Source organism: Rhincodon typus, chromosome 45 (genome assembly GCF_021869965.1).
Source record: "Rhincodon typus isolate 14 chromosome 45, sRhiTyp1.1, whole genome shotgun sequence".
In the NCBI taxonomy this organism is placed as follows: domain Eukaryota; kingdom Metazoa; phylum Chordata; class Chondrichthyes; order Orectolobiformes; family Rhincodontidae; genus Rhincodon; species Rhincodon typus.
In genome coordinates this window covers 9,393,475-9,409,971 of record NC_063376.1, presented here as the reverse complement: position 1 = coordinate 9,409,971, position 16,497 = coordinate 9,393,475, and the positions used below count along the sequence as shown (strand labels likewise).

The 16,497-nt window shown below is 43.8% G+C and overlaps 1 protein-coding gene across 1 annotated transcript in view; it reads right to left on the bottom strand.

The window, feature by feature from the left end:
* Positions 1-4,258: 4,258 nt before the first annotated feature.
* LOC109912718 (neuralized-like protein 4) overlaps positions 4,259-16,497 on the bottom strand; it is a 107,428-nt gene continuing 95,189 nt past the window's right edge. The window contains exons 24-25 of the mRNA XM_048620064.1: positions 14,640-14,802; positions 4,259-10,848 (exon numbers count right to left, since the gene is read on the bottom strand). Coding sequence (XP_048476021.1) covers positions 10,644-10,848; positions 14,640-14,802 — 368 coding nt within the window. The 3' untranslated portion in view covers positions 4,259-10,643. The remainder of the gene's footprint in view (positions 10,849-14,639; positions 14,803-16,497) is intronic.

Sequence of the window (16,497 nt, the reverse complement as noted above, 5' to 3'; positions counted from 1 at the left end):
CTCAAGGCTGGGAGTCCGTGCTGGCTTTCACCACAGACATCACTGATGCTGCCCAAGGATGGAAGCTAAAAGTTTTTTTAAAAATGTGCAAAAAGAGAGAGAGAAAAAAGAAACGGACAGAGTGGGTGAGGTCCAGCTCAGGAGTCCTACAACCCTGCTATCTTGGAAGTAGCTCAGGAAGCACAATAAAGTAACACACTATGATCCCAAGTGAGATCTGGTATTGACATGCGATGCCTCCTTTTATGGCATCGCGGTAGCTCATAGGAAGCCCAATGGACAGGAATGCCCAATAGCCTATACATCCAGGACTTTGGCTCATGCAGAGCATAAATACACCCAGATAGAGAAGAGAGGTTTGGTGGTCATATTTAAACTCAGGAGGTTCCACCAATGCCTTTACAAATATAAATTTGTAATAATAACGCACCACAAACCACTGCTAAGTCTACTTAAAGAGGATAAGGCAGTGCCGCCCATAACTTCAGGCTGAATTCAGCAGTAGGCTCTAATTCTAGGTGCATGAAATTACAAGTTGGGACACCTTCTGGGAAGTCAAGTAGCAAATGCAGATGCATTGAGCTGCCTCCCACTGGCTGGTACACCACTGGAAGGTTCTGTCATGGTTTTAAATTTTCAGGACGCACCTCCAGTCACAGCTGACAATATCAGACTTTGGGTGCAGAAAGATCTGGTCCTGGCACAGGTGGAACAGCTGGTGGTGGCAGGGGGAAAACCAAAGGGCCATCACAACCAGAGCTGAAACCTTTTCAGATCCAGAGAGACCACGTCACAGGAGAGGATGGCATATTATTATAGAGAGCAAGAATGAGTGTCCCGAGCTAAGTTCGCTACCAGATACTGGCTGAACTTCACCAGGGTCATTCAGGGGTTTCCAAAATGAAGATGTTGGCAAGAAATTATGTCTGGTGGCCAGAACTGGATGCAGACATAGACACATTGGTGGCCAGTGCCCAGAGTGCCAACAAGGACAAAATTTACTATCAGCATTGCCCCTACATTTGTGGGAATGGCTGCGTAAACCCTGGACTCAGTTATATGTCGACTATGCAGGTCCGTTCATGGGCACAACGTTCCTAGGCATTGTGCACACCCACTCAAAGTGGTTGAATGTGCATAGAGTTCATTTGTCAAACACGGGGATGACAATAGAGAATCTGCATGCATCTTTTGCCTTCTCGGACATGTTGGTCACAGACAGTGGGCCATCGCTTAACAGCACGTGTCTGATTATTTCGTAAAGTCGAATGTTATTCGTCATACAAGGACAGCTCTATACCAAAGGTCATCCAATGGTCTGGCAGAGAGAGCAGTCCAAACTTTGAAGGCTTAAGAAAACAGCCTACAGCTTGACTAGATACCAAACTGTCCCAGTTCCTATTTGATTATAGGACCACCCCTCATGCAACTACAGGGATAACTCCAGAAGAGTTGCTAATGAGGAGAAAACCCCACACTGGGTTAAATCTGATCTTCCTGGACCTGGGTAGGGGAAGGTGAAACAGCATCAGGAACACCAATGCTGGACACAAGACTCTGCTAAGTGAGAGAGACAATTTACTTCAGGGGATGAAGTTTGGTGTATGAACCATGGGAATGGCCCTGTATGGGTAAGACGCATGGTCGATGCGAGATCAGGTGTAGTGATGTTTAAAGTTGGGTAGGTGCAACAGTCCTGAGCAAGCATGTGCACCATATGAAAGTTGCAAACTTACAAACAGTGTGGGAGCAAAACATGCCCGGCTCCTGGACAGCCTTTCCGACTGCTCTGGAACCGGTGGGTTCTCCCTCTCTGTCATGCATGAAAGATACCTTGGAATCTGAGATGGACACGGTGGATGTCGCTGCCTTGATGCCTTTAGCCTTTGCCACCTAAAGAAGAGAATGAATTTCTTCCGAGATACTCTGGGTGCAAGAGGTAAGCTACTGTGCATTACACGCTGCCTGTATCAGAGGCAGAGTCGAGGAACCTGACCGGTGCTAAAATGCCCCAGGAAGAACCACAAAATAAAAACAAGTCTATATCCTTGGACTCAGAGATGGAGGGATGTAACAATTCCATTCCCACTTTTTCCCCATACTCTATGATCCTGTTAGCCTTCAAAACTATATCTAACTCCTTCTTGAAAACATTCAATGATTTGGCCTTTTCCCTTTTATGCGACAGAGAATTCCCACAGGCTCGTCACTCTCTGGGTGAAGAAATTTCTCCCCTTCTCAGTCCTAAATGGCCTATCCCATAACCTTAAACTGTGACCCCTGATTCTGGACTCCCTAGTAATTGGGAAAGTCCTTTCTGCATTTACTGTGTTTAATCCTGTTAGAACTTTATGGGTTGCTATGAGATCCTCCTTCATTCTTCTGAATCCCAGTGACCATAATTCTAAACCATCCAGTCTCTGCTCTTGTTGGGCTGAGTGGCAACTGTCTGTTCCCATGTTTTGTGATCAAATTGTGCAATTGATTGATGGCGATGTTATGGTGATGTAATATACTCTTGTGATCATTACCATTTCAACAGGGCACTGGATCACCAGAAACCAGCACAGCTATGTAAATACATCCACGAAGTAGGCATGGCGGTGGTGTCCTATAATCTTGTGGATGAGGGAGAAAATAAATCAAAACTTAAATTTTAAAAACCTATTAAACTGATGATAAATTTGTATTAGTGAATAAAAATTATTTTCAGTGAAGCCTAACACGAACTGGAGGAACATCACTGCATCTTCTACTATGGCACTTTAGAGTCTTCTGGACTGCAATGTTCAGATCAGAAGAAAAACTAAGTCCTCCATTTTAGTTACCCCCATGTCTTGTTTCTGTGAATTTGCTCTCAGTAGAGCTGACCTGGTTTTTACTTGAACTCTCCATACTATCACCCAAACAAAAGGACCCTGTCAGACAATTGCAATGACTGAGCCATCTAAAGTGCTAACTCTTCTGGATCCAAGTGTCTGCTCCATTTATAGTCACACCCTCCCATTCTTGACCAAATCGGAAGTACCTAGCCCAAGATGTGTAACTGTCTCCTGGAATAAAATGTCCAGGTAACTTTTGCCCTCTCTGGTGTGTTGTAGAAAGCGATGCTCAGACTCCATTAGAGCAACCTGGAGTCCAAGATCATTAAAGTATTAAAAAGTTGCACCTCCTTTTCTCTCTGCATCAAATGCTTCACATTTATTCTTTCATGGGATATATTTCATAGAAACCCTTCAGTGTGGAAACAGGCCCTTCAGCCCAACAAGCCCACACCGACCCTTGAAGCATCCCACCCAGACCCACCTCGTCATAACCCACCTAAGCTACACATCCCTGAACACTACGAGCAATTTAGAATGGCCAATCCACCTAACCTGCACATCTTTGGACTGCGGGAGGAAACCGGAGCACCTGGAGGAAACCCACACAGACACAGGGAGAATGTTCAAACTCCACACAGTTGCCTGAGGGTGGAATCGACCCCAGGTCCCTGGTGCTGTGAGACAGCAGTGCCACCCTATAAATACCACTGGTTATAGATATAGATATCACTGGTTAGGTCAGCATTCGTCACCTGTCCCAACTGCACATAAACTGAATGGCTTGCTAGTCCATTTCATAGGTCAGTTAAGAGTAAATCACATTGCTATGAATCTGGAGTTACATGCAGACCAGATCAGATATGCAGACCAGATCAGATAAGGATAACAGATTTCATCCTTAATGCACATGAGTAAACCAGAGTGTTTCTTACAATAATCAATGATAGTTGTCACTCCAGACCGTATAAATTGTATTTAAATTCTACCAAGTGGCCTGATGGGATTTGAATCCACATGTCCAATGGAATAGATTGGGTCTTTGGATTACTCATTCAGTGACATTACCACCTCTCCACCAGATTCCAAAGTTAGCACGTGTTCCCTGTCTTCCTGCTGTGCGGTCACAAAGTCTATATGGAGGACTGGTGACTGTCAAGTTTGTGAATAAGTCAGCTTTCTGCAAAACTCATTTATGGCATCACTTCCAATTTGTTGGCAGATAACTACCGCTGCCAGCCATTTTCTACTAAGCTAAGCTTTTTAAATAGCTTGCAGTTTAATTTCTAAGTCAGAGTCTGGCTGTTAATCTAAATTACAGGAAAAGAAAAAAATTCCAGAAATTCTCACATGCACCAGTTTCTCAAGTTAGCACTCATTCCTAGTTCCAGTCATCATTGCCTATTTTTTGGAAGTACAGAGTGAAGACAATGTTATTATATTCAGTGAAATGTTTATTGAAAAAACACGTTTTATCTTAATATTATTACAGATCAAACCATGGCTTTCCAAAGCGAACTGGAAGCACCTAAAGAGAAAATATTTGCAGGTCTAGGGGGAAGTCTGTGCATGTGTGTGGGGTAGGAGTGGTTGTAGGAAACTTGATGTGCTCTTGCAAAGAGCTGGCATGGACACAATGGACGGAATGGCCTCCTTCATATTGTAATACTTTTGTGATTCTATGTAACTTATGGACATTCCAGACAGTGGAGCTCTCATAGGGATCATCCCCTCTTCCCTTCATTTCCTGATTTTTGGGAGGATTACTGTGAAAAGAAAGATCTTCACAGCTGCCATACATCTCAAAGTTTAGTCACAGGAATCATGTTGGAAATTCAGCAAACATGTTGTACATCATACCTCCTAAACACAGCAATGTAACATTGACCAGATTATTTTAGTGATGCTGACTGACGAATAAATGTTGGCCAAATACAGTGCACAACTCTAAAATATAACAAAGAATTGTTGATGCTGGGAATCCGAAACAAAAAGAGAAATTGCTGGACAAATTCAGCAGATCTGGCAGCAGCTGTGGAGAGAAAGCAGTGTTAATATAGAGTCCAGTGATCCTTTTGCAAAACATTCTGAAGGAGGGTCACTGGACTCGAAACTTTAACAGTGCATAATTCACCTGCTTTTCTCCAAATAGCAGTAGGATTTTGCACATCAACCTGAGCGGGTACGTTGGGACACCATTTAACGTTCCATCTCACAGTCAGCACCTCCAGCAATCCCTTAGTATTGTCTGCAAGGCACAAGTCAGGGGCGTGACGGAATATGCTCCACTTGTCTGGATGAGTGCAGCTCCAACCATACTCGAGAGACTCAACATCATTCGGAACAAAGCATCCTATTACATTCAAGGTTTACATTTTTCACTGTAAATGCACAGTAGCAGCAGTGTGTACCAGTTACAAGATGCACTGCAGCAACTCACGACAGTTTCTAAACCCACGACCCCTACCACCTAGGACGACAAGGGCAGCAGATACATGGGGACATAACTGCAAGTTTCCTCCAAGCCATAAATCCTCCTTACTTCAAATTACATCAGAGTTCCCTCATGTTGTTGGGTCAAAATCCTGGGAAACTCCATTCCTAACAGCACTAGTATTGCTCCACCCATGGTCTGTAATGTTTCAAGAAGGTAGCTCACCATCAGCTTCTTAAGGGTAATTGGGGATGGGTAACAGATTCCAGTAATAGTCTCATCCTGTGAAAGAATTAAAAAAGATCAGTAGGAACCTTCAAATATTTGAAAGGGGAAAAGAAATCTGTATTAAGTTCGACAAAATTGGATAAATCAGTCCAAGCTCAAGTCGCCTGCAGTGTCATATGAATATTTTTATTTGGCTGAAGATCAAATGCCAGTAGTAGCTTGCCAATCATGTCATCATCAGGTTTAGCAGGAAGTTTGATATGGAAAAGTGTGATTAATTTACATTTATACCATGAACAACTTCAGCACATCTCAAAGCATTTCCCAACCAATTGGAGTAATTGAGTGGTCACTGCTGCAAATGTAGAAAATGCAATGACCAATGGGTGTAAAAGGGTCTGTTTTAATGATATTGGTAGAAGCAAAAAAAAAATTAGCCAGGACTCTGCAGATAATTGCAATTGCAGATGTGAGATCTTTTAATATCACCTTAGAAGGCAGATGGAGTCTTGACTTAATGTCTTCATGGAAAGATAGCACCTGTGACACTGCAGCATTTACTCAGCAGGGCATTAAAACAGCAGCTTTGAATAGTCTCAGGACCTATACAAGAATTTGTCAGTAAGTGTGAAAGTGTACATAACTGGAGGCAACCTTGTGAGGTGAACTGGAAATTGAGGCGACAAATGGGGCAAAAGCAACCTGTCTTTGTCAGGGTAAAACAAATGTGGGGTGGTGGTATAGTTGTCATTTCACTGAATGAGTAATCTAGAACTCCAGGCTAATCTTCTAGGATTGTAAATTCAAATCCCAAAATGGAAGGTTGCGTAACTGGAATTCAATGGAAAAGAAAAACTGGAATAAAAAGTTAGTCTGATGGTGACCACGTGTCAATATTTTTTTCCATTTACAGCGCGTGGGTGATGCTGGCTAGAGAGGCATTTGTTGTCCATCCTTAATAGTCCAGAGGGCAGTTAAGAGTCAACCACATTGCCATGGATTTGAAGTCACATATAGACTGGACTAGACCAGGTTATGATGGCAGTTTCCTTCCCTAAAGGACATGAGTGAGCAGATGGGCTTTTATCCCAACAATTGACAATGGTTTCATGGTCATCATTGGACTCTTGATTCCAGATTTGTTGCTGAGTTCAAATTCCACCATCTGCCGTGGTGGGATTTGAATCCGGGTCCCCAGAACCTTACCTGAGTCTATGGATTAACAGTCTAGCAATAGTACCACGACACCATCACTGCCTGTGTTGTAAAAGCCATCCGGATCATTAACGTTCTTTTGGGAAATTGTCCTTCCCCAACAGCTCTACATGACTTCCAACCCACAGCAATGTCATTGACTCTAAACTGCCCTCTGGCCTTTTAGGAATTAGCAATAAATACTGGTCTAGCCAGTGCTACCCCACATCCCAATGGTCAAGTGATTACAAAGGGATACGGAAAGAAAAGTCAAACAAACCAAAGCAGACTCTGAATCAGAGGAAGACTAAACAGAATGTTTTCTTCATGACAGAGGTAAAGAGAATCCGTAGTAGAATCAAGGAATTGGAAGTGTTTTGATGACAAAGAGACAGCACTGGTCTTGCAAGTAAATCATAAACACTATGCAACATTAGTCTTCATCCCAAGGGACTTGCATTGCAAAAGTGAAATGCTCCACCACCCTCTCTGCCAAACACTTCATCCCTTTCCCTTTACAAAGTGCACATTGAAATATCAGCACAGGCCGAAGCAGCTGATGATGGACCCCCAGGCATTGTGCTCAGTGCTCCACATCCTGCAAGAGGGGCTGGTCCTTCAACCCCAAAGAAAACACAAATTAGAGAGGACCTTTCAGAAGTGACAAACTACCACTTAGATTACAGTTGCTATACTGGTTCAAGCTGGAATAGGATAATGATAGAGGTAGAAAACAGGCAAGTCAAGTTCCAGCTTGTTGTGAGGAACATGGTAAGTGTTATAGTTAAATATAAAGCTGCACAGTCTGGGCTGGTATTCTCTCCACTAAATCTTAAGGATAACCCAACAGTGGCATTTGAGCTAAGTGGCGGTGTTGATTGAAAGAAACGCTTGCTTTAATGTGGTACCTCAACTCCTGGGCATTCCAAAGCATTTTAAGCCAATCACAGACTTTTGAGATGATAGTCACTGTTGCAATAGTTGTTATGATGATTTATAATCAACTGCCAGGCTTTATACAAAACCTGGCACTTTACTGTCAATTATCATGCATTCTCCTTAGTAACACTTTTACCAATACTGGTTTTGGCCTCAAATTACAGCAAGGGTCGGCAGATGGCAACTAAGATGAAGGGCAGGCACATAATCTAATGGGATACAGAAATTTCAAGGGGCTGAATGGCCCCTACTCTCGTTTCCTAGGTGTTTAAATACCTGGGAACAGTTGAGGAGACAAAGTCTCTAAAAACATTTGCCAGTTCTGGATAGAGGAAATCACAGGTCTAGTTTTTTTTGGGATGTGGACAATGTTGGACAGGGCATGTCCCTCGCTCCCTGGTAGAAGCTCTCCTTGAATCACTGCACGCCTTGAGGTGGAGACTCCCTGTGCCACTCCCACAAGTCTCAACCTGCTTACATTCAAAAAGTAGATCCTTGAACAGCAAGACACTTCTTTTGAGATAACCTTTTATGAATGTCAAATGTAACTGTCTCTTAAAATCACTTGTTCCCTTTTTTATTAAAAACAGACTCTCATCGGTAATGGAAGAGGGAGAGAAATACAGACGTCCCCGTTACAATAAAGTTAAAATACTGCGGATACTGAAACTCTGGAAAAAAAAAGTGCTGGAGAAAATTGGGCAATCTGGCAATGCCTGTGGAGAAACAGTCCTCGTTAAGTCCATTATGACAATTCTTCTGAAGTCATACTCAACTTGAGAAGTGGATTCTGTCTCTCTCTCTCTCCACGGGTGCTGCCAGACCTGCTGAGTTTCTCCAGCACGTTTGGTTTTTTTTTGTCAGTCTCTTACCATCCATTGGAGTGTTCCACTTCCTTCTCTCTTCCCCCAACCCTCACTGTTCCCCAGGCTAAAGATTAAATGACTTTAATAAGAGGGGATGTGCTTCTAGCTTGTAAGACACCTTGCCAGGGAAGGACAAGTTGAAGGAAGGAAAAAGAGGCAAGGGAAAGAGAAGAATCTCATGTAACTTAAGAAGTTTCCAGACTGCAGTCTTACATTCCTCTGACAGAGTTATATTAATTCAGTTTAAACACCAATAGACACTTACCATCTCTATTAAAAGTGCCAACTCCCACTCTGAAAACTGCTTCCAGTCAGGATTATTCATCACAGAAAATTTGAAAACTGTTGAAAAATCGCTCTTGAAAGGATAAATCAGCCACATGGCTTGAAGTGGTAAATGATCGGAGAGTAGGTGACCTTGCATTTAGTCTGACATTAGACTGTGAAGGGTTAAACAACTCAGCAGAACTGATTGTCTAGAGTATGTCTGAATGGGGTGTGGGATATACACAGCCCAGGAATGACTCCAACCTCTCTGCCAATCCCATTTCTGTTCCAGCTTCCTGCGTGTCACAGCCTAAACATGAACAAGTTACAACATATGCACATGCATTTTGAGTTAACGTTTTAAAGCAGTCTGCTTTGTTCGCAAGAAGGTCTGCGTCGGCGAAAAAAAACCTTCCAGTGCAAAATACACGAAGCCATCAAATAAGTCCAGGCGATGCTCTCAGTCAGCTGTTGCCTCCGCCAGTTCACACTGCGGCAGTGGGACCTTCTCAGTTTATCCCTGCATTCCTCAGCTGCAGTCATACCCCACCTTGTAACTGCTAGCCCATCCCATCCCTTCCAATTCCCACTGGATACTAATTGGCAGCTTTACATCAAAGATGAAATGGCAGAAAACTGACAACAGGCAGCCAACAGATAGTCCAAAGATGTGCAGGTTATGGTGGATTGGCCATGCAAAATTGCCCCACAGTGTCCAGGGATGTTGCAGGCGTGGGGTCGGAGGGTCAGCCATGGGAAATGCAGGGTTACAGGTATGTGGGGGGGCGGGGGGGTCTGGGGTTCTGAGTGGGACGCTCTTCGGAGGGTCGGTGTGGACTCCATGGGCCGAACTGCCTGCTTCTGCACTGTAGGGATTCTATGATTAGCAGTGGAGTCCAACTTATGTCAAAAAACCCCACACTGGTCACAATAGGATATGTGCCAGTCCACATTGCAGTGGCTGAGCTCAGAGGGTGAAGGCAAGCAGCGATTACTTGCTGGAGGTGCATCACGCTCGAGTCTTAGGCAATTCCTTGGTGCAGTGACCGGGCCAACTGACAGGGGCCAACCCCATGCCGCTTCTCCCTTTCATCCTGAGATTTGGGCAGATTTAGAAGATCTATGTAACCGTTTCCCCGCTTCCAGCCCATTTACTGACAAACACACTGGCATGCCCATCCTTCCCTACCCTGGCAGCTCACACACTACACATGTTTGCAAGTTTCTCTGTGGTTGGCATGCAATCATGTGCACAGGAGTTCAGAAGAAAGTCTTACTGCCTTAAATGTTGCAACAGCGTTTGCACACACCTGTCCCTCCGATGGGGGCACTTTTACCTTTCTGTGCCCTATCTTTCCAATCCCCAACCCCCTCAAGAAGAGGAAATATCCAGTGTTAAGTGTTCTATATTCTAGTAATGAATCAGGCTTCTGGCCTGTCCCTCAGGCTGTGTGCAGCCCAGGCCTCAAGTTTCTATCGTCCAAGGAGTTAAATGGAAACTTCTTCTGAAAAAACAAACCTACAAAACTGTTCACCTCAGTGGAAACTGGGCCCACACCCATCCCTAACAAAAACATACCCCTCCCCAAAATGCAAGATTAAACTCAACTGAACATTTTAGTTTGAGGTTTTTTTTTTGTGTGTGTTTTTCTCTCTTTTGAACATAAGAGTCAATAGTGCAGCATTCCACTGGTGTAACAGCAAGTTGTGTAAAACTGTGCAAACGTGTCCCAACTCTGTGCTCTCTCGCCACCCCAAACCCCACCCAATACACCACTGTTGCTGTAGCACCAAAGTGGGATCATCCCCTGCTCCCCCAGGGTTTGCTCCATGCTCGCAGTCTTTCTCTCCTCCAGAGTTTCACAGGGGCTAGTGGGTTAGATGGGAAATCCTTCATTCCACACGGATTAACAGGCCATAAAGGACCGTTGAGGCCCTCTCCTTGGTGATCCACTCGATTTCGTTGTTGCTGAACCTGGGATCGATTGACTCACTGGCCCCCACAGACTGTGGGCCCACCTTATACGATCCTGGCCGCACACAAACCTGGAAGGCCACTTGAGCATGGTGATGTCGTTGGGATTTCAAGTCCTTGAACCTAAGGAATGAATTAGCATAATTAACCAGAATAAAAGACAAGAATTATTTAACATCTTACAGCTCAGAAAAAAAAAAGATAAATTTGTGCTGGCTCTTTGGAAGATTTATCAAATTTGTCCCAATCCCCACAATCCAGTTAATGCCACCTTTTCAGTAAAAGGATCACCTTGACCAACCAGACTCAACCTGCAATCTCCTTTCATGCTTTACAAATGTTAGTTTGCCCCTTGAATTGGTATTCTTGCGAGTGGCCCTGAAGTGTGCAAGATGAAAAGACTTGTCAAATTGTGTAGCTTTTATCAACAATACTCCTTTCTCAAATATCGATCCTTTTTGAAATTTCCAGCGAATCTGCTTCGAACAGCCTTTTAGGTGGCGCTGAATTAAAATCTTCTCGTCTCTTCTTCTGATTCTTTGGCAAATGACTAAATCTGTATCCTCCTGTCACTGAAAACAGCTCTTTATTCTATTAAAGGAGGCCAAGATTTTAAACACCTCAGTTGAATCTCTTCTTATTTTCTCTGCAGTATAGATAACCCAAACTTCACTAATTTCACAATAACCCTCACTTCTGGAACTAATCCAGTAAATCTCCTGTGTCTTCTGTAAGGCCTTCACAGTCCTAAAGTGTGCTTCCCAGAACTGAGCACCTGGGATCTAACTATCCAATGATTGTTTTAAGTTTTGATATGTTTGCTTGTCTTTATAAGGTAGACAGGTGAGTAGGTCAATTATGAGGAGAACGGTTTTATAGTTTTTTTTGTTTTTAAAAGAAGTTTCTTTTAAATCCTTGGACAGTAGAACCTTGAGGCCTGGGCTGCACACAGCCTGAGGAACAGGCCAGAAGCCTGATTCATTACTAGAATATAGAACTCCTGACACTGGATATCTCCTCTTCTTGAGGGTAAAAGGTAAAAGTGCCCCCATCAGAGGGGCAGGTGTGCGCAAATGCTGTAGCAACGTTTAAGGCAGCAAGACTTTCTTCTGAACTCTTCATGCCTCAGGCCTAATCTTAACAACTCCAGTGTAGCACACACCCAAGGTAGTGGTAAGCAGGAGCGCTCAATGCAGAGCCTCAAGTAACAGCACAAGTAGCTGGGCTCTGAACACAACTTCCTGGATGTTTATTCCACATCAAATGTAGCAAATAGTGTCAAATGGCAGTCAGTGGGTTCAAACTCACACGTTATGTACACATAACGCAGGCCGACATTCACATTACTAATACTGAGCGGGTTCATCCCTTCAAAGGGTCAGTACCAAGACAGTGTTGCACTCTTGGAGGGTCAATAATAAAGGAGTGCCACTCTGTCGGAGGGTCAGTAGACGGTCAATGGAACTGTTTTGGAGGTTCATTACTAAGAGGGCACTGCACTGTCAAATGTTCTGCCTTTCAGGATGAGACGCCAAACCCAGGCCCCAACTGTAATTTCAGGCAAATGGAAAAGATTCCACGGAAACAAACCCGACAGCTGGGGGTACTCACTTTTGCGCTAACCAACCAATTCCTTGAACAATTACCTGATGTCACCAGATTGTTGTTTTAGGGATCTTGCTGTGTGAAAATTGGCTAAAGCATTTCCTGCAACAGCGACTGACTTCATAGGGTGCTCCATTGACTCTGAAATACTTGGCAATGTTCAGAGGTTGTGAACTGGGCCACATTAGTGTAAATCTTTCTTTCAAATTACCTTCTGCACCTTGCGAGGCACAGAGTGTGTGGCATAAACAAACAGCCGATAAGGTTTCGAGGTGATGGACAAGTCAAGTCTCACTAGCTGTGAGAAAATATAGTTTGAAAACTTAGCGTGGGACCAGATGCTGAAAAGTAAGAAGGGGTGGAGATTTGGATTTGGGTCCAGTTACTCAGTTTCTGGGTGCAGTCAGACAAGATATCTTAGCTCTTGTATTGGGCAAAAAACTGGTTCATGGAACTTGATACTAGGGCGCAAGGGCCATTCATGAGCCCCCAAAATAAAGTAGTCCATGTCCAAATGTAGCAAGACCTGAATATCACCCCAGTCTGGGCTGACAAATAGAAAGTTACACACATGCCACACAAGTGCCAGACAGTGACCATCTCCAACAAAAGAGAATTTAACCACCTTCCCATGACGTTCAATGGCATTACCATCATTGAAACCCCACTATCAACATTCTGAAGAGATAACCATTGACAACAGACTGAGCTGGGCTAATCGTATAAATGTGCGCAATTCTATGGAGGCTTTGAAGAAGGTGCAAAAGAAGTTTTCCACAATGTTGCCTGGATACTAGCAAAAAGGAGAAGTTGGACAAACCTGGATTGTTTTCACTGGAGTGCCAGTGGCTGAGGGGGTGATCTGACAGAAATATATAAAATTTTGAGAGGCATGGATAGGGTGGATAGTTGGAATCTTTTACCCCCAGGGTGGAAATGTCAAATACTAGCAGGAACAGGTTTAAGGTGAGAGAAGGAAAGTTTAAAGGAGTTATGTTAGGAAGTTGTTTTGTTTTTAAACATAGAGGGTAGTAGCTGCCTGGAACAAGCTGCCAAGGGAGTTGGTAGAAGCAGATACAATAGCAAAGTTTAAGAGGCATTTAGACAGACATATGAACAGGCATAGAACAGAGGGATACAGACCACGTGCAGGTGGATGGGATTAATTTAGAATGGTATCATTGTTGGCATATGCATGGGGGGCCGAAGGGCCTGCCCCTCTGCTGTACTGTTCGATGTTCAATGTAAATAACGTGGCAGCAAGAGTAGGTCAGAATTTTGCAGCGAGTAGCTCCACAGCTTGTCCACAACCTACATGGCACAAGTCAGGAGTGTAATGGAATACTCACCACTTGCCTGGATGACTGCAGCCCCAACAAAACTCAAGAAGCTTGACACCATCCAGGCCAAACCAGCTCGCTTGACTAGTACCACATCCGTAAACATTCACTCCCTTCAGCACAGACATTCAGTACCAGCAGTGGGTACCAGCAACAAGATGCACTGCAGAAAATCACCACAGCTCCTTCAGTAGCATCTTCCAGACCCAGAGCCTCTACCATCTAGAAGGACAAGGGCGGCAAGTATATGGGAACACCACCAAACGCAAGTTGCCCTTAAAGCCACACACCATCCTGACCAGGAACTATATCACTGTTTTCTCACTGTCACTGGATCAAAATCCTGAAACTCCCTCCCTAACAGCAACTGCAGTGAATGCAGTGACTCAGAGAAGGGGTCCCACCACACCTTTTGGGATAGCTGAAACAAAAGTTGGCTTAGTCAGCAACAATCACTTTCTGTGAAAGAATTTAAAAAAAAAATTGGCATACACTTCCAAGTAATCTTTCTGACTGTTTCTTGGGATGTGGCTGCACCATTGCCCACCCCTAGTATCATGGGATTGCCACTGTGCTTTACCACAATGATCCGGAGAGCTGGGTAGGGAAAGCTACGAAGTCTGGGATTGGACAATTGTAGAGACGAGACCAAGCAGCAGTTGGTAGCTTCCATTTCCTGAATAGCAGTAGTTTATGGGCAATTAACCCTTGGCCCAGCTAGTTCTGTTCTCGTGCCAAATGAACAGATATATAAATTTAAATTTCATAACATGCATCAGTGGGATTTGTACACCCATTCACCTCAATTTCTGCCAAACAAATATCAAACCATCCTCCCAGTGAACATGGGCTCCGGGCTACAAGCAGAGCAGCAATATTATTTTGTGCCTTCACTGTCCCCCGACGCACCCTGCCCAATGAAGGGGTAATATTAATTTGACCACATATCTGGATTTGCTCAGTACGTACCGTATTTTAGGACAGAACCGGTCAAGACCAATATATCGCATTGTTGGAGAGAGGCTGACTTTTACAACGTCCTTCTCCTGAATACTGTTCTCCTCGGGATCATTGTATCCATTCTGGAGCTCAACTTTAGCCTCATTGGTGCAGAAGATCGAGGAGCTCCCTGCTTTAATGTGGAGGCGGCCAGGTTGAGCAGCACAGTAACAGCATGGAGGCAAGGTGGTAAAGGGCAGAGGCAGGGAGAAAGAAAAGAAATTAGAGGACAAAAGCAAAGATTTTAGTTGTTTCTCTCATATCATCAGAAAACAAAAAATGCATGGTTACACAAGTTTGGATTGGCAAACATGACTGCTGCCTCAGCTCAGACATTGGCTTTTTCTAAACACATGCTGCACCTCGGAATGTTTGGTGGGCACAGTGCAGAGGCAACTTTACTCTTTATCTAATCCAGTGCTGAAACTGTCTTGGAGTTGTTTTATGGGGTTAGCTTAGAGGGAGCTTCACTTTCAGTTAAAAAGAGTAGATAGCTTTGACTTCAAATAAACGGCTTTACAAATTGACAAATGTTTGGCTAGATCTCTTTTCCCTTGAAACGGGAAGGCCAAGGGGTGATCTCATCAACATCCTTACAATGATGAACAGTGTTGACCAAGTGAATGTGGAGAGAAAGTTTGCTCTTGTGGGACACAGTAGTAATAGAGGCTTGCAGGAATGCAATAATTACAAGAAATCAGGTCGGGAATCCAATTTACTCAGAATATGAAGCTTGGACCCACAGAGAACAGAGGAAGAGGAAGCCATTCAGCTCCTTGAGTCTGTCCCACCATTCCAGATCACGGTTGATCATATGCCTCAAACCCCTATCTCTTTACATCATTAGTAACTAGAAACTTATCAATTTGAACTTGAACTTATCAATGATTGAATTTCCATATCCCTCTTGGGTTAAGAATTCCAAGATTTACCATCTTCAAAGTGACAAAATTCCTCCTCAAATCAGGCTTGCCTTGCATTCTGAGACTGTGTCCATGGCTCTTGACTCCACAGCTGGGGAAACATCCTTTCTGCATCAACTCTGTCCTTTAAAGAGTTTTGAAGTTTCTATGAGAATGCTTCTCATTTTTCTAAACTTTGAGAATGTGAGCCCAATTTCCTCAATCTTTCCTCACGGTACAATCCCGCTATCCCAGGAATCAGTTTGGTGAACCTCCGCTGCACTCCCTCTAAGGCAGGAACATTCTTCCTTAGGCAAGGGGAACACACCTGCATACGATACGCCATGTGCTGTCTCACTAGTGTTCTATATAATTGACTGCTCCTGTATTCAAATACCCTTATAATAAAGATGAACATGCTCTTTTACTTGTGAATTGCTTGCTCCACCAGCATGTGAGCTTTCAGTAACGTCATCTTTAGACATCGAGATAACAAGGTGTAGAGCTGGATCGGCAGCATCGGCAGTTCCTACTATCTCTGAATCATCTTCAGACATCAACAGTTATCGATCTCTTCTCATTGAATAAATAACCTGTAGTTCTGTTCCTCCTACTGAAGTGGATGACATCTCACTTCTCCATATTAGATTGTCTATCATGCTGTTGCCCACTCACTCAGCCTGTCTGAATCCCCTTGAAGTCTCCTTGCATCCTCTTCAAATCTCTCATTTTCCGAGCTTTCTATCGTCAGGAAATATTACAAGCAGCTCCACACCCGAATCATTCACACAGATTATGAAAAGCGTTGATCCTTGAGATATCTGACTGGTATCACTGGGTGGGGTCAAGCTCCCACAGAACCAGGATTTTTAGTTTTACATAGAAAATAGGTGCAGAAGTTGAGCCTTTGAGCCTGCACCATCACT